General features: G+C 41.9%; 2 protein-coding genes, 3 non-coding genes and 1 pseudogene across 7 annotated transcripts in view; all 6 read left to right on the top strand.

Annotated features, from left to right (window-relative positions):
- The first annotated feature begins 2120 nt into the window (after window positions 1-2120).
- LOC112924427 (adenylyl cyclase-associated protein 1-like) lies at window positions 2121-3517 on the top strand (annotated as a pseudogene).
- A 6337-nt stretch (window positions 3518-9854) lies between these two features.
- Window positions 9855-20691, top strand: RABGGTB (Rab geranylgeranyltransferase subunit beta). 3 transcript variants are annotated; one of them, XM_072754856.1, is made up of 10 exons: window positions 10484-10738; window positions 10887-10927; window positions 12044-12151; window positions 13535-13732; window positions 14494-14599; window positions 15441-15493; window positions 15576-15686; window positions 16981-17106; window positions 19604-19753; window positions 20110-20691. In XM_072754856.1, exons 4-10 carry the CDS (start codon window positions 13544-13546, stop codon window positions 20248-20250), a joined length of 876 nt encoding a protein of 291 aa, XP_072610957.1. In that variant the 5' UTR covers window positions 10484-10738; window positions 10887-10927; window positions 12044-12151; window positions 13535-13543; the 3' UTR covers window positions 20251-20691. The 3 variants fall into 3 exon arrangements, with proteins under 3 accessions (XP_025860508.1, XP_072610957.1, XP_072610958.1); XM_026004723.2 differs by lacking the exon at window positions 10887-10927 and having other exon boundaries at window positions 9855-10490; XM_072754857.1 differs by lacking the exon at window positions 10484-10738 and having other exon boundaries at window positions 10743-10927.
- Window positions 11767-11845, top strand: LOC112924532 (small nucleolar RNA SNORD45). The gene has a single exon (XR_003235913.1). It is a non-coding gene; the product is annotated as a small nucleolar RNA SNORD45 (small nucleolar RNA).
- Window positions 12640-12721, top strand: LOC112924531 (small nucleolar RNA SNORD45). Its single transcript, XR_003235912.1, has one exon. It is a non-coding gene; the product is annotated as a small nucleolar RNA SNORD45 (small nucleolar RNA).
- LOC112924530 (small nucleolar RNA SNORD45) lies at window positions 13873-13944 on the top strand. The gene has a single exon (XR_003235911.1). It is a non-coding gene; the product is annotated as a small nucleolar RNA SNORD45 (small nucleolar RNA).
- A 1748-nt stretch (window positions 20692-22439) lies between the features above and the next one.
- Window positions 22440-27062, top strand: part of MSH4 (mutS homolog 4) — an 83156-nt gene continuing 78533 nt past the window's right edge. The window contains exons 1-4 of the mRNA XM_072751314.1: window positions 22440-22653; window positions 22771-23140; window positions 25234-25271; window positions 26317-26499. Coding sequence (XP_072607415.1) covers window positions 22440-22653; window positions 22771-23140; window positions 25234-25271; window positions 26317-26499 — 805 coding nt within the window. The remainder of the gene's footprint in view (window positions 22654-22770; window positions 23141-25233; window positions 25272-26316; window positions 26500-27062) is intronic.

Genomic DNA, 27062 nt, shown 5'->3' with positions numbered 1-27062 from the left:
TCTTGCCACTTATATAAACTGACTGGCTAGGGCCATTCCGGCCAGCATGGGGAGAGTCCTAGACTACAAACACAATTCCTAGTTACCTACATTTGAATTGATGTTTTGTAACATAGCTGGTATGTTTCTGGAAATTTTAGTAAATATTTCAGCAATATGCCACAGTCATCAATTTGTATAAAGGGAGAAAAGATTATTCCAACACTCCTCCAGATTTAAAAATGGCTGTTTAGGGTGGCTCAGTTGGTTAAGCATCTGCCTTTGGCTCAGGTCATGATCCTGGGGTTCTGGGATTGAGCCCTGCATCCAGCCCTGCATCCGGCTTCCTGCTTGGCGGGGAGCCTGCTTCTCCCTCTCCCTCTGCCTGCCACTCCCCCTGCTTGTGTGTGCTCTCTATCTCTCACTCTGCCAAATAAATAAATAAAATCTTTTTTTTAAAAAAATGGCTCTTTATATGGCCTCTAGAATGAAGTCCATTAATTCGAATGCATTACCCATGATGAAAATACTACAAAAGGTCTTTGGAGACTGTAGATTAAATCCTACAGGAAACAACTTTAAAAATGTGTTAAAGATTTCATTTAACTCATTAATGAAGAAGGGAACTCATTAAGATGTCAAAACTGATATAAGGGAGAATTTGAAAAACACATAGGCAGTTTGAAATTCTTAAAAAGAATTTGCTAAGAGATATAAAACTAATAACTTTCAGGGCAAAAAAAAAAATCTAAAGGGCTCATCTTTTCCATGGAGCACAGGAATCAGCTATAGTTCATTATTCACTTGCATTACTATCCATTGTCTATAATTTAACTTCTAACTTTACAGAGTTGTAAAACAGCCTAGCCCCTAGGAAGACAATCACAGGTATATACCCCTTCAGCTAATACCCTCAGGATCCATTAAATAATACCTCGCGCTCCACTAAAAGGACACTCAGTCATTCCTTTTATCCATTTCCAAGTTCTTGACAGCCTCTTCCTTGTTATTTTAAATAACCTGCTGAGATTATTCTTGATACAAAAATACAGGTTTCATTAGGTTTGGGCAGATTACTGCCACAATGTTAATTAACCATGTAAGCCTCCTTGAATTTACTTTGCAAATCCAGAGACATACTGTGCTGAACAATGACTAAAGCTGCAGGATTAACCTCTGTCTGTAAGTTTTCATAAGGACACTCAAATCAGACTTTTAAAAGCCTCTATAATTGGTATCTCAAGGCTGTGGAACCAAACCCAAGAAACTCTGCACCAAAGCTTTCTGGTAATACCTAAGATTTTGGGTGAATTTCTCTTCTCAGCATCTCCAAAATTTACCAAGTTTCCTGGCTTGCCTAAAAGGGCTCTTCCTTACTTCCTATAAAACTGGAACCCTGTATCATTCCAGTTTTACCAGGACAGCATTGTAAGCATTGACTCAACACACACAGTCAACTTGTTTTTTAAAAAATGTGCTTATCAAATCTGATTAGATGAGAATTATCCTCAAATATGACACACCAGGTGTGGCCTTGGTGACACAATTAATCTGTTCAATTATATCCTGTTAAACGTGAGTACAGATTCATTTTGAATGTTGCCATAGAATGTAAGGAAATTCAGAAAATGTTTCTCAGTTCTAGGGACTCCGTGAGAATCAGACACCATTTTAGACTTCCAGTTTACAAAAGCTCAGTCCACTAAATTGAAGAGAGCCTAAAAAATTGAAAAGGGCTTCCTCATATAGTCACAGAAACAGAACCTTACAACTACATGAACGACGTTCTAGGGACGCCTGGGTGGCTCAGTGGTTGAGCGTCTACCTTTGGCTCAGGGTGTGGGCCCCCCACCCCCACCCCGGGATCAAGTCCCACATCAGGCTCCCTGCATGGGGCCTGCTTCTCCCTCTGCCTGTGTCTCTGCCTCTCTCTCTCTCTGTCTTATGAATAAATAAATAAAGTCTTAAAAAAAAAAAAAACAACCACTATTCTAAATAAGTAACCATGATTAAATTCCCCTCATTGGCTCATCCAGTTCTCTCTAATTGTTCAGCTGGATCTTGAATCAGTAAACTGCTTTCAAGAAGCTTCCCTTCTGAGTCAGGAGGGGAGGGGAGGTGGGACTCGGAGCAGGTGGTACATGGGGGCTGACGTGCAAAAGCTGGTGGAAAGACTGGAGAGGGCAGTGGGCCCTGGAGCCACTGACCCGAGCCTGTGCCACGCCTGTGGGATGGAGACAGCGTCCAAAGCAAGAGCAGCTCCATGTGTGCAAGCATTTGACGCACCCCTGCTGGTCCTGTGGCAGAGTGCCCCAAGGTGAGTATAGGGACCGGGGGGGGGGGGGGGGGGGGGTGCAGGAACAAGCGGACGTGGCCCACACAGCTCTGAGGTTGGGGCGAGCCCTCTTGGTCCCAGCCTCTGGGGGGGCGCAGCCAGCAGGCAGCAGGCCTTCCGACTTGGCGCCCATCTCAGAGCAGATCCAAGAAGTGATAACCTTCGGGGCAAGAACCCAGGCAGCAGGTTGTTCAGTCACCTGTCAGCTGTCGGCGAGAGTATCCAGGCCCTGGGGTGGGTGGCTATGGCTCCCAAGCCTGGTCCCTGTGTGAAAGAAATGAAGGTGCTGCCCTGTTTCACGCAGACCGAGTCCCCAAGGAGTACAGAGACGTCGGGAAGAAGCATGTGGATTGGGTCAAAGCTTACTTGAGTTTATGGACAGAGCTACAGGCTTCCATTAAGGAGTTCCTCACCACCGGCCTGGCCTGGGGCCAAACGGGGCCTGTGGCACAAGAATTGAGTGGATCGCCATTGGGCCCCTCTGCTGGATTGGGTCCCCCTTGTCCCCCACCAGGCCCCCCCCCAGCAGTCCCCACCAGTGCAGTCTCAGATGAGTCTGCTTCCCGCTCAGCACTGTTTGCACAGATTAATCAGGGGGAGACATCACACGTGCCCCGAAACGTGTATCTGATGACATGAAGACTCACAAGAACCCCACCCTGAAGGCCCAGTACGAAGCGGCCCCAGACACTTGCCTGCACCTAAACCAGGAGTCAGCCCATCCCCCAAGCCAACCACAAAGAGGGAGCCAGCTGTACTTGAACTGGAGGGCAAGAAGTGGGGAGTGGAAAATCCGGGAAATGTTTCCAACCTGGTGATTGATGACACAGAGCTGAAGCAGGTGGCTTGCACATACAAATGTGTCAACACAACATTGCAAATCAAGGGCAAAATGAACTCCATTACGGTAGATAGCTGTAAGACACTCGGTCTGCTCTTCGATGACGTGGTGGGCATCGTGGAGATAAACAATAGTAGGGATGTCAAAGTTCAGGTAATGGGTAAAGTGCCAACCATTTCCATCAACAAAACACATGGCTGCCATGTTGACCTGAGCAAGAATTCCCTGGATTGCAAGATAGTCAGCGCCAAATCTGAGATGAATGTCCTCATTCCTACCGAAGGGGGTGACTGTAATGAATTCCCAGGACCCTATGGAATGGGGAGAAGTTGGTCACCACAGTGACGGAAATTGCTGGATAAGCAAAGCGCCACTGGGTTCTTTGCCCTCCCCCTCACACCATGGGATAAATCTGCGTCAGGACGGTTCTTTTCTAGATTTCCTTTACCTTTCTGCTCTTAAACTGCTTCTCTGCTCCGAGAAGCCCAGCTTCCTGCCTTCACTGAGATTTGGGGCAGGAGAGCAGGTCAGCTGATCTTCTGTAGGAAGGTACGGCTTTTCCCTATCACCCCAACCACACCGCCAGTGCATTCTTAGGGAACCACACCCCAGGACCGGTGTGTTTTAGCTTTCAGACTTTGGGGGGTTATTTGACCAACAAACAGTCTTTCCGGAAGAATAAAGCAGTCCCCAGGGATTAACACATCAGAATGTTCACGCAAGTTCATCTTTTTCTAACACTGAGCATGAAGGTAGCAGAGGCTGGAATTCCGTAGAATCTGGAATTCATTCCTCCTTCCATGCTAGATGCCTGTCCACCTTCATTGCCTCCTTTGCCCTGTCATGCTCAACTGCTTTTGGTTTCTGTCCAGGCACCTGATCAAAGGGCTAAAGTCTCCACCGCAACCTGGTTTTAGGTCTTATGTAAGAATCTTGCACAGCACTGCTGATGTAAATTAGATTAGTTTTTCTCTCTAAGACACTTCCCAAAATATGCAACTTTTTTGGTGGGAAGAGAGATCGTCCTGTTGACTTCTACCCATTTCCTGAGGTCTGTGGAAATAAACCTCTATGTACTTAAAGTTACACAGAAAATAGAAAAAAATTAATACCAAAAAGAAGAAGAAGAAGAAGAAGAAGAAGAAGAAGAAGAAGAAGAAGAAGAAGAAGAAGAAGAAGAAGAAGAAGAAGAAGAAGAAGAAGAAGAAGAAGAAGAAGAAGAAGAAGAAGAAGAAGAAGAAGAAGAAGGGGAGGGGGAGGGGGAGGAGGAGGAGAAGGAGAAGGAGGAGGTGAAGGAGAAGGAGAAGGAAAAGGAGAAGAAGAAGAAACTTCTCTTCCAGACTAAATAGTCCTGGAAATCCTGACTTAGTATAATGGTGTGCTGAGAAATTTGTCTAAGTTATGTCCACTTGGAAGTCTGTACCCAAAAGTACAGACTACGGAAGTATCTATCAATAGTTCAAAGTATCTGATCCTGCCCCTGAGACTTTGAAACTGTCCCTGAAAGCACAAGCTTTGGCCTGTAGCTTAGAGTAGAGCCTTCGAGCTGGCATCAGAGTAAAACAGAAACTATCCTTAGATGACTGTGTTAGTTCAGGATGCAATGACAAAACAATAGGCTGGCCTACATCACCAATGTCTGAATTCTCAAAGTTCTGGAGGCTGGAAAGTCCGTTATCAGAGCACCTGCCCACTTCTGTGTAATAGACTGTTGACTTCTTATATCCTCACACGGCAGAAATAGGGTCAGAGAGCTCTCTGGGGTCCCTTTTTACAGGGCACTAATCCCATCCACTTTTATGTGACTTAATTACTTCCCAAAGCCTTCATTTGCCAATACTGTCACACTGGGGACTAGGATTTCAATGTATAAATTTGGGGGGGATGGAAATATTCACTCCATTGTAATGACTATGATTGAAGGTTATAGGTAATTACTAAACCCAATAATAGAATAGAAGTAAAAAAAAAATCTCTGTGAAAGCACAGTACTTAACTGTTTCACGAGAATTTAACCATTATTTCCCCCGAGGAACACAACATTGGCAAATCTCCAGGTTCTTTGTATAAAGCACACAATTTTGGCCATGTTTATACATACATTTTTAGAGATTTTATTCATTTGAAAGAGAAATCACAAGCAGGGGGAGGAGCAGAGGGAGAAGCAGACTCCCTGCTGAGCAGGGAGCCCAATGCAGATGCTTGGCCTTTTCTGTTGATCTACTTGGCTATCTAAATAGATGATTTCTAAATCTGATAAATTATAATTTTCAGAATGGTAAAAAGTGATGCATATAAATATAGAATTACATGTGAAACATTTTAAGTCATTAATCTCAGAGGGAACCAATATGACATTAAAACCAATTTAAACCTTAAAACCTAGATGCCTCATATATTGAACAGCTAAACGTCTTTTTTTACAGTTTATAATTAAAGGATAGAATAATATATTTTTATTTCTATTTAATTAGTTTCAAGTTTTTATTTAAATTCCAGTTAGTAAAAAAAAACAGTATAATATCAGTTTCAGGTGTAGAATTTAGTGATTCATCACTTACATACAACACCCAGTGCTCATCACAAGTACTCTCCTTAATACCCATCGCCTATTTAACCCATTCCCTCCCACCTCAGGATTTTATAGTATTAAATGTTTTTTATCTCCAACTTTACTTAAAAAGTTTCTTCTAAATGGATTCAGGGGCACCTGGGTGGCTCAGCGACTTAAGCATGGACTTTTTTTTTTGAAGGACATACATATTTTAATGTATAGAGCTTTAAGAAAGAAAATTAATTGATTATAATACATAAGTATTAGTGCATAAAATCACATATCACAAAATATAAACCATACATATAACTGAGCTGTCTTAGTAGGCTTTGATAATAGCATATATTATACCACAGTGTCGTAGACCCAATTACCAAGAGAAAAATACAAGTGAACAGGAAATGGCAATTCACTACAAAATAGAGTAAATTATAATGTATCCTGGACAAATATAAGCTCTTGTTACAAATAAAGTTATTGTTTTCCACCTAAAAGAAGCATTTGACTCTTGATTTTGGTTCAGGTTGTGATCTCAGGGTCATGACATTGAGCCCTGAGTTGGCTCTGAGCTCAGCGTGGAATCTGCTAGTTCCTCTCCCTCTGCTCCTCCACCTACTTGCTCTCTCTCAAATAAATAAATAAATAAATAAATAAATAAATAAATAAATAAACAAACAAATAAATAAAATCTTAAAAAAATAAATGGTTTTCTAATTCTACTTCTTCCATACCTGCACCTTACCTATCCAGTTCCTTTTACTGTAGGTAGTACTTAGTTATGAAGACATGTAATTCTAAGACTAGACAAGATGTCATTTGCTTAAACTGAATCAGAAAATGGAAGAGCAGAGATACCAGAAACATCATACAATATATAGAAAGTAATATAATTTTGGAAGGGGGATATGGGGTATGGAGCATGTAATATTCTACTTCTACATTTGCTATTTCAGAATGACTCAATTACTATATTTCATTGATTGCAAAGTGCACATTTTTTCATATTTAACATCTCAAAATCTGGATAAGGTTTTATGTTACTAGCCATCGGTTGTTTTTTTTCCAAACTTTTTATCTTTGCAATTGGGATGTATCTTATAATCGATGGCATCTTAGGTAAAATATGGTATTGTTTGTCCCTTGGAAATGCTATTCTGTGACATTTTAATGATGTTAGAACAGACTGCAAACAGTTTAGATGCTGAATGGTGATGAAATTGTGTTCATAGTCACAATATGGGCTTTGAACAAAATTATGGGTAAAGAGAAACTTTTTTTCATTTATATAATATGTAATGGTGAACAAAGCAGATGCTTCTACAGCTCCCATAACCCTTCATCTCAGGGTTGTGAGTTTGAGCCCCACATAAGGACATAAGGTGTAGAGATTACTAAAAAAGAAAAAAGAAAACAGAACAAAAAAAGAAATGAAAAGAGAGAAAAAAGGAAAAAGGAACAGATGAAATTAATAATTTTGTTTTATTTATCCCAATATGCCCAAATATTATTTCAACAATCAGTACTATTTAAATTGTTAATGAGATATTTTACTTTATTTTTCCTACTAAGTCTTTGAAATAGGGTGTGTATTTTATACTTCACAACACATCTCAATTCAGATTGGCCATATTGCAAGTGTTCCATTTAGCTGTATCACACAGCACAGGTTTAAAGGCAGAAATGAACTTGGCTTGTTGTGTGTGTGATTTTTTAAAAAGATTTATTTTATTTATTTTAGAGAAAGAGAGAGAGCAAGAACAGGTGGAAGGTAAGTGAGAGAGAAAGAGAATCCTCTAGCAGACTCCCCACTAGCACAGAGCCCAACACCAGGCTCAATCCAGGACCCTGAGATCATAACCTGACCTGAAACCAAGAGCCAGATGCCCAATTGACTGTGCCACCTAGGTGCTCCAAGATGAGCTTGGTCTTAAACCATTTTTTTTGGCATGTTTTTGTAGCTACTTTTCTTGGGAGGGGGGATATTTTTATTTTTTGAAGAGGTAAAATATACCAAATTTAAAAGTACCAGGATATTCAGTGAAAAATAAGCCTCTCTTTAATCCTGTCCACTGCTTACCCACCTCCTGTAGGCAGCTGCTTTTAGTAATTCTGTGTATTTGCAAATATATCCATACATTCTTCTCCTTTGTTTTCCACACAAATAGTAGCACACTATACCTAGTTTGGCTCTTTCTGTTTTTATTTTCACTTAGTATATTTTGGAGATCTTTCCATAGCAATGTCTGCAGAGCTTCCTCATTCTCTTTAACAGCTGCACAATGAATACAGTATAGTTTATTCAACCTTTTGGTGGTCATTAAGATATTTGCAATCTTTTGCTATTATAAAGACTGCCACTATGAATAGTTGTGCAAATAAGTCACTTCATACTGAAAGGACTATATTTGTAGGATAAGCACCTAGAAATAGAATTACTGAATGTAATTATAAGAACTGCTACAACTTATGTTTCCTATACATATTTCCATTTTGCTCACCATTGTACCCCAGAACCTATGATAATACTTGGCACATTCTAGACATCCAGTGCATATTCATTGAATGAATTTATGAAGTAAGATGTAAGGCCTATTTTTCATTCTTTCAGCAGTTATTGACTCAATGGTACTTTTTATGCTTTTTTGTTTGTTTTTTAAATATCTTATTTATTTATTTGAGAGAGAGAGAGAGAGTGAGAGAGGCAGAGGACGAGGGAGATGCAGGCTCCCTGCAGAGCAAGGAGCCCCACCTGGGGCTCAATCCCAGGACCCCGGAATCATGGCCTGAGCGTAGGTAGATGCTTAACTGACTGAGGCACCCAGGCGCCCCTAAACGGTACCTTTTGGATCTGATGCTTGTTTTATTACTCTGAGCACTGCTTTTCCCAGGATGTCTGACCACTCCCTCTGTCCCTTGGTTTCCCGTGGGGGCAAAACAAAGTTGGGGAAATTGCATTACTATTTAGGGCAGACCTTTTTTTTTTTTTTTTTTTTTAAGGACATTATTGGAAGAGGGGATAGGAGAAAGGGGAGAGGGGAGAGGGAGAGAGCGCATGCGCAAGCGCACCTGCGGATCCGGGCTCCTGGGGCTCACCTGGGGCTCCACGCCCGCTCCATCCCGGCGCCCTGAGGTCCAGACCTGAGCCGCTGCCCTCAGACACTTAACCCACTGGACCATCCAGGTCTTTAGGGGAGATTTTTTTTTTTTTTAGACAAAAAGTATTAGGGCTAGAGATCGTCCTCACTAAATGGTCAAAGTATCAACTCACCAGAAAGAAATGCTCCATTTACACGCATTTTTTAAAAAAGAATTTATTTATTTATTCATGAGAGACAGAGAGAGAGAGAGAGAGAGAGAGAGAGAAGCAGAGACCCAGGCAGAGGGAGAAGCAGGCTCCGTGCAGGGAGCCCGATGCAGGACTCGATCCCTGGACTCCAGGGTCATGACCTGGGTCAAAGGCAGGCGCTCAACTGCTGAGCCACCCAGGGATCCCCAACTTGCGCGCATTTAATAAAGTGGCCTCAAACTATAAATGGAACAATCACAGAGTTACAGGGAGGAAAGAAAAAAGAGAGAGAGAGAGAGAGGAGATGAAGAACCCCCCCCCCCCCCCTCCCGTGAGTGGGACCAGGCCTAACCCTGAGGCAGCCCATCCAGGCGCCTCCCATGAATTCAAGCAACAAAAACATTCTGTTTTTCCGAGATAAAAAAACTATCCCCCCTCGCCCTGACTGGGAAAGTCCCTGAACATGGTCGTGTTGACCTTCAAAGAAATCAATCATGTCATAACCCGAATGCTATGCTACTCCCGCGGTTTTTTGCCTTTAAAAGATGCCTGTAATTGCTAATCGGGGCTCTGCCACCTCTGAGGGGGAGAGCCCGTTTGCGCAAACGTCCAATAAACCCTCTTGCTTGTTGCATCTGCCTGTCTGGGGTCTGAGTCTCTGGGGCGTCCACCGGGACGCGTTGGCACCCGTGAGCCAGGGTCCAACAGAGAGAGAGCTCTATCATCGCAGCAGATCCAACACTCTTCGTTACTGATGGTCCCTATAGGCCAGTGCGTCCGGCCCATAAAGGTGTGCATCCTCCCCGAGCGCACACCAAGGGTCAGGGGGCGGGGTGGCCGGGTGTCCTGACAGGTGCTCAGAATGCAGACGTGGGAGAAGCCCGAAGGGGGCACCTAGGAAGACGGCCGACCTACACGCCCAGCAAACCCGAACTGCGCGGAAGGCTCGCGGAAAGCACGCGGGTGTTTCTTTTGCAGAAAGCAATCCGCAACACGTGCAGGTCGTAGCCCTCGAGGCACACACGGAGGGAGCAGGGGCGGGGGGGAGACAGCCGCAGCCGGGCCGAGAAAAATCGAAGTTACTGGGCTTATCGATCAATTCCTTGCGTGCAAAAATCCTCCTAATTACCACCCACTTCAGACCTTCGGAGTCACGAGGGGCCTCAAGAACAAACTTATTCATTTATTTTTTAAAGGCCATTCAGGCCCTTAAACATCGCTTAAGACTTCGCGACGGCTCAAGGGCGCGGGGACACCCCGAGCCAAGCCGAGGCAGGTGCCCGAGGATTTGCGCTCAGGCGGCGAGGACAGCCCCGCGCCTCCGGCGGGGTCCTCGGGCACCCGCGCAGCCGCGCAGCCGCTCCTCGCTGCAGGCGGGAGCGCGGTCAGCTATGCCGCTGCCCGCGAGGGCCCCGGCGGGAGCTTTCTGCGCAGGCGCGCGCCGCCTAAATCCGCCGCGGAGCGCGCCCGGGTTCTCTTTCCGGTCTCAGTCATGGTGAGTGAGGTGGTGCCGCGCGGCGCTGCCGGGGTTGTGTGGCTGCCGCGGGCCCGCGCGGCCGGTCCCTGACTGAGGGTGGTCGAGCGGGTGTCGGGGAGCGGTCGGGGCAGGCGCGGGCCTTGGAACTTGCTTTTTTTTTTTTCTTTTTTCCGGGCACAGGGAGGGTGAAGTATTACTCAGCGTTTCCTGCGGACCTCGCGGCCTCTAGTTTTATCTAGGCTTCCTCCTAACAGGCAGGCCTCAAGGTTCGCCGGCCCGATTTCTTAACTCAAAAAAAAAAAAAAAAAAAAAAAAAGAAGAAAAAAAAGAAAAGCCTTGAACAGTCGGTGCTGCTGCTCCTTTTTAATTTTTTAATTAAAAAAAATTTTTTTTCCTATGTGTTTGTGGGCTCAGAATCTACAAAGTCCTCACCGGTACGGTCTTTGAAGGATGCGGTAATTTTTATCTTTATTATTTTTAAATTTTATTATTATTATTTTTTATTCATGAGACACACACACAGACACACAGGCAGAGGGAGAAGCAGGCCCCACGCAGGGAGCCCAACGTGGAACTCGATGCCAGGACCCCAGGGGTCACGACCTGGGTCGGAGGCAGGTGCTCAACCGCTGAGCCACCCGGGCGTCCCCGTGCAGTACATTTTAAACGGGATCCGATGTCAATCCACCAGGTTCTCTTTTTCCCGGTGGTCGTCATGATGCACTTGCAGGGAGTTGAACTGCTCCCTCCATCACAGGGAGCTAGGATGAGAAGCGAGTGGGCGACCACAGAGCAGCAGCCTGGTTTCCGGAAGGCTTGTTGCACATGAAGAAATGAAGACTAAAAGCTGGGGGCGAGGAGGCCCGAGGAGCTTGAGCATGAACCGAATAGGCGAGGATCCCTAGAACGGTCCCCAGAGAACTGGACTGTAAATCCTGGGCTGGCCACAATCTGATTGTAGGGTTGCCACTTGGTGCCGCCTGCAAGCTGTTAGGTCGTCCTCAACTGGGAAGCTTGGACGTCCTTTTGGGTGTTTGTTGATTTTACTAGGACTCTTTTTTTTAAATTTTTATTTATTATTTGTGATAGTCACATACAGAGAGAGAGGCAGAGACAGGCAGAGGGAGAAGCAGGCTCCATGCACTGGGAGCCCGACACGGGATTCAATCCCGGGTCTCCAGGATCGCGCCCTGGGCCAAAGGCAGGTGCTAAACCGCTGGGCCACCCAGGGATCCCCCACTAGGACTCTTAAGTGAGAGAGAAGCAGCCGCAGAGGAGGGTGAAAATGGTCTTGGGTCGATGATGAGCTGGCATGTATTCTGAATCTGCAGTTGGTGATTACTCCTTCAGCTCTAGAATTACTCTGAGACCTGAGAAATACCCGAATCTTTGCAGGAGCTTCAGGGCTCAGGTTGCTTCGAGGCAGATGAGGTGGCGGCTTTTCAAACAAAGTTGGTGTGTGGCAAGATGGGATCCGAGTGAAAAAAGTTCTGATGTATATTGGGTATGTGCACTGGGGTCAGGCATTAAAAGAGGACAAGTTATTAAGTCCCTGCTTTTTATTTGGAAAGGGCACACCACAGAAGGATGTTACCATCAAGTCAGATGCACCTGACACGCTGCTGTTAGAGAAGCATGCGGATTATATCGCGTCCTATGGCTCCAAGAAAGATGATTATGTACGTATGAGTTCATGTTGAAAGTTTATTTTGAAGAAGTGAGTGCGCAAACAGTAAGTAGGTCTGTATGTGTGGCCCATGGTTTTTGTTTTTTGTTTTTTTTTTTTAAGATTTTATCTATTCATGAGAGAGGCAGAGAAGCAGGCTCCATGCGGGGAGCCCAACGTGAGACTCGATCCCGGGTCTCCAGGATCAGACCCTGGGCGGAAGGCAGCACTAAACCACTGAGCTACCCAGGCTGCCCTATGGTCCATGTGTTGTTTTTTTTTTATTTTTTATTTTTTTAATCCTAACTCTTGCTTGCCGAGGACTGAAGATCCTTGAAGTGCTGTGTGTGTAGCTTTGGCCACCTGGGGTTGAGGGTTTATCAGAATTAGCCATGGGTCTTAGAGGCAAGACAGAATAGATTCCCCATCTGCCCAGATTCTTAAAAGAGGTTTGAGCTACAGAAGAGGCCTGTACTTTTGTAGCTGAGGTATTACTTGCAAGGTCAGTGATGTGTTGGCATGTATTACCTGACTAAACGGCTGATGTGTGATAACACAAGCTCTAGAATTACGCTGAGACCTTGAAAAAGTTTTACCCTCAGTTCAAACTTCTTTTCTGGGACATTCTTAGAAAAAAAAGTAATGAAGCTGGAAGTCAGTATTTTTCCTTCTAGTATCTAAACTGGGTTAATTTACCATGTTGGGAAACCTCTGGTATTGATGAATTTGTGACTTGTTGAATTCCCATAACCTTGATGGAGTTGTTAGGATCATATTTATTTTTTCCCTGGATGTTTAGTTAAAGGGTTAGGTCTTGACCTATCCCTGCCTTTTTTATCTAGTGCTCACCAGCTGACTAAACCCAGAATATGGGTTCACAGCAAACTATTGAGACTATTCACCTGATTGAAAACTGTAACATGGGACTAGCAAAAATTTATTTCTGGACTAGTCTCTATCAGTTTTTATGTCTGACTTCTGCATACCATGGCCATTTTGGTTTTCAAGAGGTTGTATCATTACTAATAGGTAGTAGATGAGGCTGTGTCCATAGTCCATATATTAGTAGGATGGATGTCTAATAATATGATGTGGATACTCTGAAAGAAAATACTTTCTCCCCAAACTTGAGAAAGGTTGGTATATTTTTGAGTTCTACTTCTGGTTGGCTCTTAGGAATTAAAGTCCTATTTGTCTGGTCATTGACAGATGTGTTTATTATCTGCATCTCTGATACTACTCCCCATACCCCCAAATTTGAGAGCCACAAATTTAAAATAAATACTGATGTTAGGATCAATTGAATTAAACAGTAAGTGTGGCTAGTTTTATGTGTTTTATCACTTTGACCCTGCATCGATTCAAACTGGCACATTGAAGTAATTGTGTATTTCAGGAATACTGTATGTCTGAATATTTGAGAATGAGTGGGATCTATTGGGGTCTGACTGTGATGGATCTGATGGGACAACTACATCGGATGAACAGAGAAGAAATTCTGACCTTCATTAAGTCATGTCAACATGAGTGTGGTGGAATAAGTGCTAGTATTGGACATGACCCCCATCTTTTGTACACTCTAAGTGCTGTCCAGGTAAATACTTCCTAAGATTTAGCAGTCTTGCTGTATTCTCTTACCTGAGAATGGAGAAATTGAATTGGGTATTAGTAACGTGACAAAATTAATGTCAAAAAGTTTCCCTAATCTTTTCAAACAAAGCCTGTATTCTACAAGGTCAATGATGTGATGGCATGTATTAGCTGAATCCAAAGTTGATGTCAATTGTAAGATTACACTGAGACCTTGAATGGTAAAACGTTTATTTTCAGTATATATAAATAATTTGAAAATCACCAAGTGGAGTTAAATGTTTTAATTTTGATAATCGTGAAGATCCAGAATTATTTATGTTTGTTTCTTTTAAGAATGCTTTTTTTTTTTTTTAAGATTTTATTTATTCATGAGAGATAGGCAGAGACAACAAGCAGGCTCCATATAGGGAGACTGACACGAGACTTGGTCCCGGGTCTCTAAGATCAGGCCCTTGGGTTGAAGGCAGCGCTAAACCGCTGAGCCACCCGGGCTGCCCCAGAATTAAGGTTTTAAAGTCTACTTCGGTACGTGTAAGTTAGTAAAATATAAAAGTTTTGCAATGCTAAGTTACAATTTATATGTAGGAAATAAATGATTTATGTTACTGGTTTGGGTTGGTAATGTGGCAAAGTAGAAAGGTCTGCACATTTCTAAAAAGTTCATAGTATGTATGAACAAAGTTACGCTTGAAGATTGAAAAGGTAGTTGAAAATCAGAACAAACTTAGTGTTGAAGTATTTACTTATTTTTTTTTATTACAGATTCTTACTCTGTATGATAGTATTAATGTTATTGATGTAAATAAAGTTGTGGAATATGTTCAGAGTCTACAGAAAGAAGATGGTTCTTTTGCTGGAGATATATGGGGTAATGTCCATCTAATCCATGCTACCCAGAATACCAGTATTAGAATCTCTGTTTTGGTGTTTATTGTAGTGATAAGGTTTGTTGGAAGTTTTTAAGGAGGCTTTGCTAATAATTATAAGGAGATTTTTAAGTTTTTGATCTTTTCAGGTCCCACTAAGCAGCTGGTCTTACTGAAGTTAAATGGTCTGCTGGAAGTTCCAGCATGCACTGTGCTAGTTATATCAGCATACAGGAGAACTGGAACAGAGGGGGCCAGTCTAAGAGATGAGGTAGGTGAAATTTTTTCCCCCAATATTTGGTGGCTTTGTAAAGTTTTTTTTTTTTTTCTTTTCTTTTCTTTTTTTTTTTTTTACACAAACTATTTACTGACAAGGGAGAAATACTCAAAAAACTTTACAAACTTACTAGATATTTGAGTGGAGGGAGGGAATAGTACTATACTTGATAAATGTAGATAATCTCTGCTTTAGGGCTGAATACAGTGCAGGCCGGAGAGACCAGCTGCTTCATGGGATGTGAAAATCTACTTTTATGTAATAGGGTAAGTTTATTGTCCTCTTAGAAACTGAATAGTCCTTTTGGTTCTGTGTTATTTTCCCTTTTGGATGCTCTAAGCAACTTAAGATAATTTGCTGTATTTTTGACAATTTTCTAGTTCTTGATTTTCTTAGAAGTCATTTACTTGTGATTTAGTTTTCCTCCTGGCATAAATGTTAAGCTTGAACTCTTGGAAGTTTAACCATGGTAGTTGTACAGTTTGTTTTTAGTTAACTGGCATTACGTACTAGGATCAGATAGCTCTGGGAGCACTTAGTTTTCATTTGATTCCTTTTTCTTTTAGGAGAAATAGATACAAGATTCTCTTTTTGTGCGGTGGCAACCTTGGCTCTGTTGGTAAGTTTTGAATATTGTATTGGAATAATTAAAGTGCCGTGATTATTTTGGAATTCAATAGGCTTATTTTTTCTGTTTGTAGGGGAAGCTAGACGCTATTAATGTGGAAAAAGCCATTGAATTTGTTTTATCGTGTATGAACTTTGATGGTGGATTTGGTTGCAGGCCAGGTTCTGAATCCCATGCTGGGCAGGTAATTTATTAATGCAGATTAAAATATGTCAGTTTTGAAGGGATAAGTAGTGAAAACTGGGAAAATACATTAAAAGCAGTTTGGGTGTCTGTTATATATGAATGAAATTAAATTAATGTAACATGAGATGTTATGTAAGAATTGCTTAAATGCAGATAAAGAAAGGCATTTTTACAGTAGCTTGTTTTATATACATTACCTGTTGGTGGAAGCTTTTGGCCCAAGCAAACCTAAATAGATTTGTTACCATGAAAGATAACATTTTGGGGATGTCCGGGTGGTTCAGCTGTTGAGCCTTTGGCTCCGCATGATCCCAGGGTCCCGGATCGGGTCCTACATTGGGCTCCCTGCGTGGAGCCTGCTTCTCCCTCTGCCTGTGTATCTGGCTCTCTCTTCTCTCTGTGTTTCTCATGAATAAATCTTTAAAAAAGAGAGATGTTTTTATTTTCCATTAGTCACTCCCTCGCCCCGCCCCCCAAGTTTTATTTAAGTAATCTGTACATCCGACATAGGGCTCAAACTCAACAACTCTGGGATCAAGTTCTGTGCTCCAACTGAGCCATCCAGATGTTCCTATTTTCCATTAGTTTTTTTTTTTTTTTAACAAAATTAAGTTTCCTCTATTGGCACTTGGCTTGAAGATTATCAAAGGTCTCTACCATAGAGGACCATTAGTTTTTAATTAAGTAGATGGAACAATCTGTTCCCTACCTATCCTGAACACTTATTTGCTTATGCTAGAGAGATAAATAGTATTTGTACTATTATATATTGTATATGTAAAAGGTAAAATAAAATTTGCTTTAAGAGCCACCTGGCTAGCACTGTCAGTAGAGCATGAGACTCTTGATCTTGAAGTTGCAAATTCAAGGCTCCATGTAGGGTGTGGAGAGATTACTTTAAAAAAAAAACAAAACTTTTTAAAGATTTTATTTATTTGACAGAGCAGGAGCAGGGGGAGCCTGACCTGGGGCTTGATCCCAGGACTCTAGGATCATGACCCGAGCTAAAGGCAGGCAAACATTTACCGACTGAGCCACCCAGGCGCCCCAAAAACCTTTTAAAAAAACTGCTTTTAGCCATGAGGAAATGTTGACAGTAGAATTTCATTACAGATTTGGATCCTAGAATTAGTATGTTTGGATTTGTTGAGATATATTTGCAATTCTGACTTGTTAATAGCAGATTTTTAGACATAAAATGACATAAAATGGCATTTTAATTGAGTAGTTTTTATCACTATATTACAATTGAAAAATTATCATACACATATACTTTATGTCTGTAATTTTAGATCTATTGTTGCACAGGATTTCTGGCTATTACTAGCCAGTTGCATCAAGTAAATTCTGATTTACTCGGTTGGTGGCTTTGTGAACGACAGTTACCATCAGGTGGACTCAATGGAAGGCCCGAGAAGGTATTGTTTCATAAGATACACTGTGTTCTAATAGCTTTATAATTCCAATAGCTTCTTGTAAACTGATAATGTGCTTCCCCTCCCCTCATTGCAATTTTTCAGTTGTACTTCCTAAAAAATGCCCTGGGCGAAAGTAAAACAACTAGAGTGGAGATACTTCTAAGACTGTTGAGGCAAAGATGGGTTTGCTACCTTCTGATAGCTCTTTTTATGACAAAGCTGTCTTCTAATCTTCCTGTCCTGAAGTAGCATCTGGAGTTATCTGAAGGAAAACCAAAAAAATGGCAAATGCTCTTAGCTTTATTTATATTTGTATTCAGACATAGTTTGAATTTTTAAAGTATATAAAAATTTGCCACTGTGTGAAGAAGGCTTGGGAGTCTGCAGAAGTGGTGGTGTCCGCTGCCTTTGCCTCTGAGCTCAAAAGATTTGGGGCCATGGCTCCTCCCTTTCTACCCTAAGCTGGAGGAGCCCTGGTGGGACAGTATATCTTTCAACTGGGAACTACTTTCTAGTCTGGGCTACTGAGCCGGACCTGCTCTCAACACAGCTACTCATCTAGAGCCCAGAACACTTGGGAAACAGACTTAGACCTTTCTGCGTAGGAGCCATCATCCACCAGCCAGAAGTCAGTCAGTCAGCCTCCAGAGAACAGGGCACTACAGAACACTGGACAGCTACCTGCGGTGGCTGGCTCTTAGCCACATCCATCCAGCTCTGGACACACCCCAGAGCAGAGATGGAGATCTATGGTGGTGGGCACTTCCAGAATGATGCTGTCCTCCCTACCCCACCCTGGATACATGCTACTTATGAACCATGAACCATGACCATATGGACTTAGGAAAGCGGAAGGATCAGCCTGGGAACTTGTTTCTTCGTTTAGTCCCTAATAAGACAATAAATGTTGTTTTTAGAGGCCTTAAAAAAAATGAATGAAACGAAGCTATTTCTTTGAACATTTAGTTCTAGACCTATACCAGGAAGAAATCAGTCCTACATTAAAAGCTTTATTTACATCTGGGACCCCAAAAGTACTGTTGAATGAACACATGTATCTTGTACAGAAATCTCCATGTCTCCTCATGGATGTGAAAGGACAATTTATCAAATCAATGATTTTTTTAAAATTATGTCACAAAATTTGTATTTAAAATGCTTATTAAATTTTTTTAGAAAAACCCAATTTTGACACTTTGATTTGGAGAAAAGGAAATTAAACCTTCCTTTCCAAGTCTGCAGTTCTCTTTAGCTCTCACACATTATGTTCGAAATTGGGTCTGTAAAGGCCAGGTAGTAAATGTTTTCAGCTCTGTAGAACATACAATCTTGTTGGCAAGTACGTAACTATCCTGAAGAGCAGATGGTGCCATAGACCATAAGAAACCAGTGGGCATACCTGTGTTTCAGTAAAATTATATGGATACATTTGAATTTCTTACGATTTTCCAATTACAAGACTGTGGTGGTGTTTTTTTAAGATTTTGTATTTTTAAAAAAACACTTAAACCTATAAAGAAACTTTTGGTTGTAGTCTAGGTTTGACTTCAGGGCTGTATCCTGCTGGATCCTTGGCCAGGAATATGATATGGCATGGTGGTGCTTTTATCTGGAATTGTATTTTTGTTTTAGCTTTGCTTGCTTAATATTTAGGAATAAGTTGAGTGGGGAAATAGCCACAGGCTATTTTCTAGCTAGTTTTCTAGCTAGTTAAGGTCCAATGAAAAACCTGGGCAACTTTCAACACTTAGAAAATGGATCAGGAAAAAAAAGAAAATGGATCAGGTTTGGGATTGCCAGGAATCTACACTTAGGTAGGACAACTTTTAATGTGCCTGTGAATCACCCATTGATTTTTTTTTTTTTTTAAGATTTTATTTATTTACTCAAGAGACAGAGACAGGCACAGGCAGAAGGATAAGCAGGCCCCATGCAGGGAGCCCATCGAAGCGGGACTCAATCCCAGGTCTACCAGGACCACACCCTGGGCCGAAGGTGGTGCTAAACCACTGAGCCACCCGGGCTGCCCTCACCCATTGATTTTGTTGAAATGATTCTTGAATCAAAAATGAGATACTCTGCAACTTTAAACTCAAGTGACCCGTGTTTTGAGGAGCCAAGCTTTAGATTATTTTTAAGAAAGTATATGCCTGTCTGGACAGCACTTGTTGAAAATGCTCTGCTTAGGGAAACAGAATATATGTCACCATGGATTTCATGAGTTTTAACCACCAGTTTCTTGGTTTCATTGCAGATACAATGTATAGGGAGGGTTGTCACTGAGTACCTAAACTATGAAACATTTAGCATAGGTGTGGATTGAAATGTTTGGTCTTTTTTCCAGTGATTATCTTTAATTCTGTAAATTGTATTCATGGATTTTAGCATCTTGAACTGCATGTCAGTATATCCCTAATCCCCACCACCACCACCACCACCACCCCACGTTTGGAATAGAAACTAAAATGGTGGCGACTGTGGTTTTTTTTTCTCCTAGTTACCAGATGTCTGCTATTCATGGTGGGTGTTGGCTTCCCTAAAGATAATTGGAAGGCTTCATTGGATTGATAGAGAGAAACTGCGAAGTTTCATTTTAGCCTGTCAAGATGAAGAAACAGGAGGATTTGCAGACCGACCAGGAGACATGGCAAGTATAATTCTGACATGTTCATATAATAGTTATGTTGGTTTAAGTTACTTTTCTGGCATTTACAGACTTAGAAATGGTTGATAAAGTGTTGCTTAAAATAGCGGGATACTATTCTGTTTAATTTTTATTGGAGAATATATGAGGGTATAAAACAAGTTCATAGAAATTGTCAAAAAGTATGGTAAAGGTTCTATATTTAAAAAAAAAAATTTAAAGCCATCATTTTTATTTCAGAAAATTTTAAGCAATTATTTAAGTAAAAATATAATGGAACCCAATATAATTTGTTCAGAAGTAGGGTTTTAGAAGTTTTCGTTTTTGTAATACTCTATAAATTCTTATTTTTTAAATAGGTAGATCCTTTTCATACTTTATTTGGAATTGCTGGATTGTCACTTTTGGGAGAAGAACAGATTAAACCTGTTAGTCCTGTTTTTTGCATGCCTGAAGAAGTGCTTCGGAGAGTCAATGTTCAGCCTGAACTAGTGAGCTAGACATTGATGGAGATACGAGATAATGCTTAGTATAGTTTTGCCATCTTAACATTTCTGTAAAGTGCTTATCAAATTTAATGACTACTGTGTCACTATTTTGTATATGAATTGTATTAATTTTAATAAATTATGTAATTATACATACTGTAAAATAAAGATCTTTATCTTCAGCTTTAGATTTTTTTCTGCAATGCTGTTATCCTGAGTACAGTATTGTTTCTGCTTAAGTGTACTTATTTGTATGTTTCCTTAACAGCAAACTATTGACTAAAAGTTTAAGTCCTGTGTTCTACTTGATTTTCCCATGTGCTTCTTTCATGTCATATAATAATGGTTAATGTAAATTGACCTATATCAATGAGAATGTTAACTGGTAAAAATGATAAACCTATCCATATATGAATTAAAAGATTGACCAGAATAAATGGCTGTTGAAATTTGGGACTGTTTCATAAGTTAATGGTTACTCTGAACTGATCACTAATTTAAGTTAATGATTCATTTCACCATCTTAGAATAGGACTGCAGTCTAGACTACATTTCTTGTTTTTAAAATGTTTTATATCAGAATATACCAGTTAAGTACCAAGGGAATTGTTAGCCTTTAAAGGAAATAGAAGTTGATAGTTTTCCACAACATTGTTTGAGTCTTTTTTTCAAAAGACTAAAATGAGTATAAGTATTCTGAGAGTTTTACATTCTTTGGTGAAAATAAAGTAGTTCGGTGAACATTTTTCTGGAAATAGAAGCCGAAATTTTCTCAAGCGTGTTGACAATGACTAGTAGTTTTAAGGATAATGATTAGTGGGGCTCCTGGCTGGCTTAGTTGGTAGTCCTGCCTCTATTGGTCTTGGGGTGGTTAATTCAAACCCCACAGGGAGGGTAGAGTTCACTTGGACATCACTCACCAAGATAAATTTTAACATTGTTGAAAGATGCTTATGTGAGATTCTTGAAATGTCTACCATTGTTCTGATAGTTCACTGATTTAAAGAGTTTAGGGTGAATTGCACTATTTCTGAAAGTTTGGAATTGGATGATGGAACATAACCTTATTTTTATTTTTAAGAGATCTTATTTATCAGAGTGCACAAGCAGGGGGAACAGCAGGTGGAGGGAGGGAGAGGGAGCAGCAGGCTTCCCAAGGAGCAGTGAGCCCGATGCAGCATGGGCTCTACTGGAGATGATGACAAGGGCTGAAGGCTGATGCTTGACTGAGCCACCCAGGTGCCCTGAACATAATCTTATGTAAGTGGTATTTGAATTTTTTGAAGGTGTTTTGAGGAATCCAGACATCATGTGGGTAGTCATCATGTAGGAATCCAGTCACCATGCTCTTCTAGACACCTCATATATTGAGAATTTAGCAATTGCATGAATTCAGGTCTTTTAAATTGAAGTAGGGTTGATATGTAGTGTACAGTATAGTACTTTCTCAGTCCCAGCTTTTCTGAAGTTGGTACTATCCATACTCCAGACAAGTAGGCACAACTTAATTTCCTGAAGGTCCTTTGTTGCAGAGTTTGGGTTTGTATAGTCTCTTCGTAATTAATTTGTACCTGCAATATGAGAAATTGGGAACTGAGGGCGATCTCCGTTCTTGACTTGGTCCTTAGGGTGCTGTGCATACAGTCCTACGCTTAATGGGAAATACCTTGTAATAACCGCCTTGTTGATACTTAAGCTGTAGGAGGCCAATGGCTCCTTTCTGCGTTTCCCTGTAAGAGCAGCTAAGTGAGCTGCACACTGAATTTGTTTACACCGTCATGGGTGTTGGGTGTCCAGTGATGGACACTGCGTAAATTTAAACAAGAAGCTTAGTGTGTTTGGGGGTGTGTGGGAGATACTAAAAGGCACCAAACACTTTTGGTAAAATACAGTGCTGTGAGAATAACTGGTGTCCCAAGGTGGATGGTCCTTGATGGGCTCTGAAGAATTCCATCAGGTGACCCTTGCAGATTGAGGAGAGCGATGTCCCATGAAGCCCAGGGCCGCAGCCTGCGGCGGGGGGGCGGGGCGCGGGGCGACGCTGGGACCCGCTGCGCCTGCGCGCCGGGCTCTGCCGGCTCTGCGGCTGCGCACTGCGTTCCCGCCCTTCCGCGGCGACGCCCGCGCGGCCGGTGAGGGCGAGGGCGAGGGCGCGGGCGCGCTCCGACATGTCGGGCCTCTGCCTGGGCAGCTTGGTGCGGATGCTGAGGCCCGAGGGCTCCTCAGGCTCGCCGTCGGGCCCCGCGGCTTCCCCGGCCCTGGGCGGCGCGGGGCCCCCGGGCGCTGGCCCCGACGGTGGGCGCCGGGAGACCCCTCGGAGCCGCCCCTGCGTGCGGGCCTCGTCCTCGTCGTCGCCCCCGGGCCCGAGCAGCAGCGCCCGCGGCCCCGGCCCGTGTCGCCCGCAGCCAGCGCCAGGCGAGGAGCGCGGGGGGGGGGTTCCGGGGGGTGGGGGGGGGCGGGGGGGCGGGGGTCGGCAGGACACGTGAGCGGGCCTCTCACCTGAACGTGCGCGTCCTTCGTCCTCCCGCGCAGCTCGGCTGGCGCCTTCGTGTCGGGACGTCGGGACTCCGGGCTGTGCCCACGCGCGGCGCGGGGCGGGCCGAGGAGCCGAGGAGGTGACGGGCCGCTCCGCCGTTGGCTTCCGGGGCGCCCGTGTCCCGGTGTTCTCCCGGCTCCGGGCTTCCCGAACGCCGCTCCGCCCTGTTCCTCTCTTACCCTCCAGAGACCTGCCCTGCGCGCCTGTCGCCCTTCCCAAGTTGCGCTTTGGCCTTAGAGATGAGTTTCTTTCTCTAGGCCACTTGTGGGTTGTGACCACGGCTCTGACCCGCCAGGCGCCAGGTTCCTACTTGGCGCTCTCCTCAGACCTGGCGGGAGGCCGGTGCACACCTGGCTTCCTGTACGGGTAAATCCAGCCCCAGCCCCTAAACCGGTTCTTTTCCTCCACCACCCTGTTGCCTGAGTTAGAGACCTGTAAGACTTCAACAGGTAACTCACAACAGCCAGCCAGTTAAGAAGTCCTGTCTTTGTCTTTTAGGTCCTATCTTTATCTTTTATTGTTTTTATTTTTATTTTTAAAGATTTTATTTATTTATTCATGAGACACAGAGAGAGAGAGACAGAGGCAGAGACACAGGCAGAGGGAGAAGCAGGCTCCGTGCAGGGAGCCCGACGCGGGACTCGATCCCGGGTCTCCAGGATCACACCCTGGGCTGAAGGCGGGCTAAAACTGAGCCACCTGGGTGTCCCCCATCTTTTATTTTATTTTATTTATTTTATTTTATTTAATTTTATTTATTATTTTATTTATTTTATTTTATTTTATTTTATATTTTATTTTATTTTTATTTATTTTAATTTTATTTATTTTTTTCTTATTCATGAGAGACACACAGAGAGAGAGACAGAGACACAGGCAGAGGGAGAAGCAGGTTCCATGCCGGGAGCCCGATGTGGGACTCGATGCTGGGTCTCCAGGATCATGCCCTGGGCTGAAGGCGGCACTCAACAGCTGAGCCTCACCCAGGCTGCCCATCTTTATCTTTTAAATAATTATTTTTCCCTTGTGTCTGTACCATTATTATATGCCTCTCATTATTTTATGTGTGAATTATTGCATCAAATTCTGGCTTTGGTGACTGGCCGGTTGGTAGTACTATTTCCAGATTAAGTGGGTTTTGTAAGAGAGGCAACTTAGAGGGAAAATGAGTTGTGTACGGACATGTTCAATGTGAAGAACCTCTAGGATATCCATGGGGTCACGCTGAGGCAATTGAGTATATGGATTTTGGATTAAGAAGAGAAACTTAGGAGAAATTCAGGTTTGGAAGTTACTCCTCTGTTTGAGGTTGGAAGGAAGACGATAAGATACAGTTAAAGGAAGGTCAAGGAAATTGGAGGGCAAGTAAGATGAGTAAGTTTCCAGAAGGAGCTTAGAGTCTAAAAGTAACCTGAGAACAGGAAAACAACCCTTTCTGTCCCTAGTTCCTGGTAACCACTCTCTTCCGTTGTTCCTTTACGTCTACATAATGGAGCACACTGTCCTGGTTCTGTACACCTTCTTTATAATGATATCCTTACACCCTGTCCACACCTTTGCAAATTTTTATCAGACTTCTTGGAGTGTCTTAGTTTGAATCTGTCGTCCAGTTGCTGCTGGTACCTGAATAAAGGAGTTTGATTTTATCGCAGGATGGGTATGGGGAGACACTGAGGAATGGTGAGAAAGAAAATTTCTTCGGAAAAGATCACTGGTGACGATGGGAAGAATGGATTAGAGAGGCATAACACTAGAATCAAGGAGAACAATTGAGAGACTTGCAGGCCTGAAGAGGATAATGCGCTTAAAATGGGCTAATAGGAGTGGAGATGGAGGGAAATTTTAGTGGTATTAAAAAAAAATTTTTTTGGGATCCCTGGGTGGCGCAGCGGTTTGGCGCCGGCCTTTGGCCCAGGGCGCGATCCTGGAGACCCGGGATCGAATCCCGCGTTGGGCTCCCGGTGCATGGAGCCTGCTTCTCCCTCTGCCTGTGTCTCTGCCTCTCTCTCTCTCTCTCTCTGACTATCGTAAACAAAAAAAAAAAAAAAATTAAAGAATTAAAAAAAAAATAAAAACAAAACAAAAAAACCTTTAAAAAAATTTTTTTTAACTAGACTTCTAATTGGGTGTGAGGATTGATTAAAGAATTAAAAATGATTCCTGACTTTAAAACTTAAGTGACAATAGTAGGCCAGTACTGGTAATAAGTTTTGAGGGAAAGATGAGTTCATTTTTGAACATTTAAAAGTTTTGGAGAGAAATCTATAAAGCTTACATCCGAAAGATAGATCTAAGGACCTGGAGCCACACTGGTAGGATTTTCTGTGATGATAGAAATATTTCATATCTGCGTTAATATGGTAGCCATCAGCCAAACATGGCTTTTGAGCATTTAAAATGTAGCTAGTGTGGTGAACAGAATTTTTAATTTTCGTTATTTTTTTATTTAACTTCAATAGTCTCGTGTGGTCGGTAGCTACTATATTAAACAACACAGGTACAGGCTTAAGAATGGTTCTTGCATTTTTAAAGGGCTGAAAAAGTAAAAGAATGTTTTGCGACATGTGGAAATTATGTGAAATTCTGATTTCAGTGTCTGGACGTAAAGTTTTATGGAACCACAGCCATGCTGCTTATTCATGTACTATCGTCTATGGCTGCTTTCTCAACATAGTGTCTGAGTTGAATAATTATGACAGACGATATGGCCCACAAAGCCAAAAATTTACCATCCAGCCCTTTATTAAAAAGTTTGCCAAACTGTGCTTTACAGTTTAAGAGAGAAGTTAGGGCTATATATGAGGGGTATAGATGATTAGAAGTAGATATTAATAGAAACCAATATAATAAATGAGATGCCCAGAAAGATGTATAATGCTAATTTGAGAAAAAAGGTGAAAAAGTATGGAACCCTGGGAAGCCAACAGTTCAGAGGCAGACAGGAAAAAGAATCGGGCAAAGTGAACTAAAAGCAAATGGTTTAAGGAGAATCAGAGTTGTCATGGAAGTGAAGGGGAATAGGAGAAGAGCCCCAATATATATTTTTAAGAATGTTTATTTGCCAAGACATTAAACTAGGCTGTTTATGTATATTCTTTCTAATTTTATGACAATTCTGTAAAATTATGTCAATAGGAAAGTGCCTAAATTAAATAAGGAAATGAATCCAAGTGAATCTAAAACTCTTTTTTATACCATTTGCATGGAAGGAGGGAGTTTCATCAAGTTAAACGAGGAAAAGAGTTCTTGTAATTGCTCTACAAAGTAAACCTACGTGGTATATTTAAAGGTTAGGAGCTAGTTTATGATTCTACCAAGAGTAGTCTCAGCTTGTAGAAGCATGTTAACAAGCACTTTTCCTTATATTTTAGTACAAGTCTATTTATCAACAATGCCATTAAATTTGTCATAATTTGCTGTGTTTTTAAAAGTCATCAGGTAAAGTTTTATAGAAAGTGAACATGATATAAATTACAGTGATTAAAAACATTATTGCATAATTCTGAATCTTTAGTAACTGATATTTAATTTTCTGAATTTAGGTTCATACTTTGGAAACAAAAGATCTAATGCAGAAAACACATTTGCATCAGATATTACTTTTGGTACAAGCTCATCTTCTGCACGAGATAGTAATTATCCTCAAATACTAAAAACACCATTGTTTGCTGGGAATCCTCAGAGATCAGGTTATAAAAGTTGGACACCACAAATGGGATATTCAGGTAAAATGAGAATGAGTGGAATGTTGACCTAGATGACCTTTTGAAAATTTTAAGGTTTGTAAATTATTAATTAGGGTCGTTAAGTTCATTTGAAGGTATTTGTAGCTGATACAGATGACTGAAAGAAAAATACCTCATTTTACCCATATCCATAATTTGAGGTTAAGTTAATGCTACATAGTTTCTGATATTTTTTGTTAATAAGTGCAGGTCTACATTATTTTACTATTCTGACAAAAAAAAGGGAGGAAACTCTCCCTTTTATACATGATATTTATTTAAATCTGGAAGTTGATCCTGATAGTACTATTGTGCAGGGTTTTTTTATACTTAAATTTTGGTTTTTATCTAATCTACTAGATTTTCTTGGGAAAAGGGATGAAATAGGTCTTCATGTGTAAGTATTCTCTAAGGTACATGCAGTGGAATTTCTTGGATACAAAATATGTGAATGTATACATTTACAAGATAATAATGATCTATTGTTTTTCTAAGTACTTCTACCAGTATATAATATTACTAGCAACGTGTGAGAGTTCTTGTTGATCTACATCCTCTCCAAT

The sequence above is a fragment of the Vulpes vulpes genome, chromosome 3 (assembly GCF_048418805.1).
Source record: "Vulpes vulpes isolate BD-2025 chromosome 3, VulVul3, whole genome shotgun sequence".
NCBI classification, from domain to species: Eukaryota; Metazoa; Chordata; class Mammalia; order Carnivora; family Canidae; genus Vulpes; species Vulpes vulpes.
This window is presented reverse-complemented; position numbering and strand designations above follow the sequence as displayed.